The sequence below is a fragment of the Pyxicephalus adspersus genome, chromosome 1, assembly GCF_032062135.1.
Source record: "Pyxicephalus adspersus chromosome 1, UCB_Pads_2.0, whole genome shotgun sequence".
In the NCBI taxonomy this organism is placed as follows: Eukaryota; Metazoa; Chordata; class Amphibia; order Anura; family Pyxicephalidae; genus Pyxicephalus; species Pyxicephalus adspersus.
The window spans coordinates 56286118-56290608 of NC_092858.1; the positions used below are offsets into that span (position 1 = coordinate 56286118).

The 4491-nt window shown below is 44.6% G+C and overlaps 1 protein-coding gene across 1 annotated transcript; it reads right to left on the minus strand.

The window, feature by feature from the left end:
- Nucleotides 1-272: 272 nt before the first annotated feature.
- POU4F1 (POU class 4 homeobox 1) lies at nt 273-3552 on the minus strand. The gene is made up of 2 exons (XM_072398546.1): nt 3206-3552; nt 273-2670 (listed from the first exon to the last, which is right to left on the minus strand). The coding sequence occupies exons 1-2, from the start codon at nt 3326-3328 to the stop codon at nt 1660-1662; spliced, it is 1134 nt and encodes a 377-aa protein (XP_072254647.1). The 5' UTR covers nt 3329-3552; the 3' UTR covers nt 273-1659.
- Between the last annotated feature and the right edge of the window lie 939 nt (nt 3553-4491).

Genomic DNA, 4491 nt, shown 5'->3' on the forward strand with positions numbered 1-4491 from the left:
TCATTAAAATCGGAATGTTAAGATATCGCTGCTTTATGGCCAGATTTCTTCAACTTTTATTGCAGTCAGCTCATCAGTCTTTCATAATGTATAAATATGTATCATATTGTATTATATATAGATACACATGTACAAACTATATTATATATAGATTGATATGATAAATATGATGGATAAATGTACATATATATATATATATATTTATTCTACATTTATATGTAACAATTTACCATAACAATTCTTTCCAGATAATTGACCAATCCACAGCCTGGTATGTTTCAATGTTTGCATTTATTTAGAAGTATCTTGTCACCATTGCACATCTTCATATTGCATCTGGCGTACATAAATAGAAATAAAAATAAAATATTGGGGTCGGTGGTGTAAATAAGAACAAACAAAACTCTGCAAATTTGTATAAACAGGTAGATAAAATAATGAGGCGTCTGGAGGAAATAACTTGTGGTCTCACATTTTTTCACCATCATGTTAAAATGAAAAATATTTACAACATTTTTGCTCTGCATCACACAAAATACTGGACATCAACGTGGTGGAATTATTTTTTTTTCTCCTTTTTTTAATCTTGGGTGAAGACAGCCAAAAAACAGTGAATATCACAGCACACACAAAGTCTACCAGAAACTAGCCTATGTAGTGCCCATATGCATAGAAAGTTTGCTCTGCAAACAAGGAAAGGAAAGAAGTTTTTAATGATTCCAGTCGGACTGCCAACTCTTTCACAGATACATGAGAGCCTACAGGGTTACAAATTGTTTTTTTTTTAGTTTTTGGATGAGGAACAAATTATGGGAAGTATCTGCAGAGCTGGAGATCACAAATGATATTCAGATATGAGCTTCCTGAAGACTCTACTGATTACTAAATGATTGACACTGCCGTAGTGCAAAATGTTTAATGAAGCAGTGATCATAACCCCTGTAATAATGGCAGATAATTGAAGGTTTGCTAATTAAGGTTGACACATGTCATGTAACAGCCAACAAAAATGAAGGCTCCACATTCCTATGAGAGGCAGCAGCGATTGTGGGGTGCAGTATTGTAACATGGACATTTGTATCCAATACAGAATGGGAATACATTATTAGAAATTGAGAAGAGTGTAAAATAAAGAAATGCTTCCTGGTCTATTATTTCACCCCTTCAATTCGCAGCCCTCCCAGCAACAAGAGACAGAAATGGGAACAGCACAGAGCAAGGGGGGATTTAATAAAACGGAGCTCGGCTAAAATACTGTCAATTTCACATTATTCTAATTGTGATCATTATTATCAGCAACATTTGAACCCCTAGGGCTTCCATGTGATGACTTCTATACGACTTGTTCTTGTCCAATGCAAGTACACTTGCCCTTGATTTTTATGAACTAGTAAAATTCAAGAATAGATCTACAGTTTCACAGAGTCCCAGTCGCCGAATTTACTCTTTTTATTGTCCATTGGTCCCGGCAAATAAATAATATTTTTTTTAATTATTCTTATTAAGATTTAATTCTCCGTCTCGATCTCAAGTTTCACTAGAGTCCTCTAGAAGAGAAGAAAGCCCTCCAAATAAATTAAACTCAGAATAAATAAGGAAATAAATACAGAAATAGTTTTTTTTCTTGTGATTTCGTTGTAGGAGGACTTTTTTTTTTTTTTAGTAATTGGCAGAAAATTTCATTCTTTTCTGCTTTTGTCTCTGATTACAGAACCAGACCCGCACCACGTTCTTTTTGAGGTCCAGTTTCTCTGCTATGGCTGCAATCTTCTCGGAGGAGGGTCGGGGCTGGACAGCGAAATAAGCTTCCAGGGATCTCTTCTCTGGGGCAGCGATTGAAGTCCTCTTGCGTTTCTTTTCCCCCCCATTGAACAGTTCGGGTTTGTTCATTTTTTCCCTTTGGGCCCCCTCGGCCTCCTCTAGCCAGGCTTGCAGGATGGGTTTGAGGGCGATCATGTTATTGTGGGACAGGGTGAGGGACTCGAACCTGCAGATGGTACTCTGGCTGAGGGAACCCACCCCGGGGATTTTCAAGTTGGCCAAAGCAGAACCCACGTCCGCCTGGGTCACCCCCAGCTTGATCCTCCTCTGCTTAAAGCGCTCAGCAAACGCTTCCAGCTCCCGGGGGTCGGTCTCTGAGTCGCAGATGGATGCCAGTCCTGCCGCTGCTCCCACCGAGGTCACCTGGCCGGGGGCACCATGGTGGGCAGCTACCAGCCCCGGGTGCTGCAGGGCACTGGTCATGTTCATGGCAGCCTGGTGGGAGAGGTGGCTCAGGCCATGCATGTGACTGTGCGGATGGGCCGAGGTGGAAATTAACCCTCCTCCGCCGCCACCTCCGCCGCCACCGCCACCCCCTCCACCTCCTCCGCCACCCCCGACTCCATCGTGCCCGGTGGTGGCCATCAGTGCCAGGGAAGGAGAGGTGACATGGTCCAGAAGGTCCCCGGGCTCCAGCGCCTGGTGGTGGTGGTGGTGATGGTGGTGATGGTGATGGGCGAGTGGCACGGTGGAGTTGGACGAGCACTGCACGCTGCTCATGGTATGGTAGGTGGCATCGGGCTTGAACGGGTGACTCTTGCCTTGGGACACCGCGATATCCACTGCTGCCAGCGCCTCGGCCCGGGCCAGGAGAGTCTCATCCAGGCTGGCGAAGATATTGCTCTGTAGCTGCAATGAGAACATGGACAGGCTCAGAACACAAGTACACAACTTCTACAACACTGCATGAGTTACACACATAGGACAGGGGGTGACCACTAGGTCCAAACAGAACCAAGAGATCCGAGGAAGTGATCAATGGGTCAAGTAAATATAAAGAAATAAAGGTGAGCTCCAGGTCCAATAAAAGGGCATACAGAATAAAAGTCATGACAAGGAGACAGAACTTATAGGTCCAGTAAGGACAAAGAGAGATGACCTCCAGGACCATACAGGACCAAATAGTACCATACAGGACCATAGAAGATCATACAGGACCATACAAGACCAAACAGGATCATACAGGACCATACAGAACCATACAGGAGCTGAGATCTGGGTCTATGGAACACAAAGTTTTGGGTTAAAATAGGCGAAAGTGAAGGATTTTGGGGTTCATCCAGAAGAAGAAGACGGATCCAAGGTCCAGGACATGAAGTCCCCACAAGGATCACACAACAGACAGTAATATATAAATATAATAGTAATATGAATAGTCACTTACCGGGGGTGTAGGTAGGCATGCTCTCCTTATTGCTTCCGAACTAGAGTGCAGACTGGTGTACTTGTGCTCAGGTAAGCTCGGGTGCATGGCAAAATGGGGTTGCTTGCTGTTCATGGACATCATCTTGAAAGAATTGCATGGAATCCTGGAAGAGTCCTGAAGTGGGAAGAAAAGTGACCCCGGTGTGTGCGGTGTGTGTGAGCCCGGTGATGACCGCACAGTGTGTGTGTCTCCCTCCAGCCTCTCACTTATCAGTCTGCTCTATTCTACTCCTGGCATGACAAGCTTCCCACACCTGAGCCCCCACATCCCCGCAGCCGGCTCCTCGTATCGCGAGACTGCAGCCCTGCCTGGCTGTGTGTGGGATTGTTGTGTGCTGGGCGGTGCTGGGAGCCTGCTCTTATACACTCACCAACATACACCACAGCGGTGCAGGTGCTGCACCTGACAGCAAGCAGTAAGCATGCGCTCCCTCCTCTGGGGCTTGTCCTATGTCTGCTCCAACCTGGCCCCAATCCTTATTTATATTATGACCAGGCAATACCATTCTCTGCACAGCTGCCTAACCAGCAGTGAAGAGGTTAATTCTAGAATGATTGTTTAGGGTGATTGTTACAGGCAGAACATTCTAATGCTCTGTTACTGTCCATTTACTTTGCACACCGATAATCATATCTGGAATGACAATCTCAATTACCATTTTAATGAATTATATCCTGATGGAGTGACCCAGGAAAAAGCAGCATGAGATAGACCTGGAGAAAGGCAGCAGCTTGCATCCTATAGCTGACCTCTCTGCCATGGCAATAGGCAAAGAGATGTTCCCTGCCAGCACTGCTCTATAGTTAGGGTACCAGTCACCCTCCCAAGGGATGCTGGGGTGGAACTCAAGCTTAGAATCTAAGTGATCCCCTGACTACATCACATAGCATCCTAACTAGTTATTAGGAACCTATCCCTCTACTGATTTAATATGGATGAAACCTGGAATGGATTGCTTCAAAGTCTTTTTTGTTTTGCTAGCAAATATTTTGAATACTGGACCCACTCCATTCCAGGTTTGCTGGATCACCCAGCTTTACTGATAAAAGTGTATCCTCTCCATCCTTGGAGGGCTTTAATAAATCAGGGCCAATCTCCCAGTTTCCAAAATGTAGCTGTGTACACATCATTTTCATTATTTAGCTGCATTCTGATGAAAATCGACCTGCCAAAGTAATTGGCATTTGAAAGGTAAGGGTCTTCCACTTGTGCAAGCTGACACTAAGCCACAGAAAACGAAATTT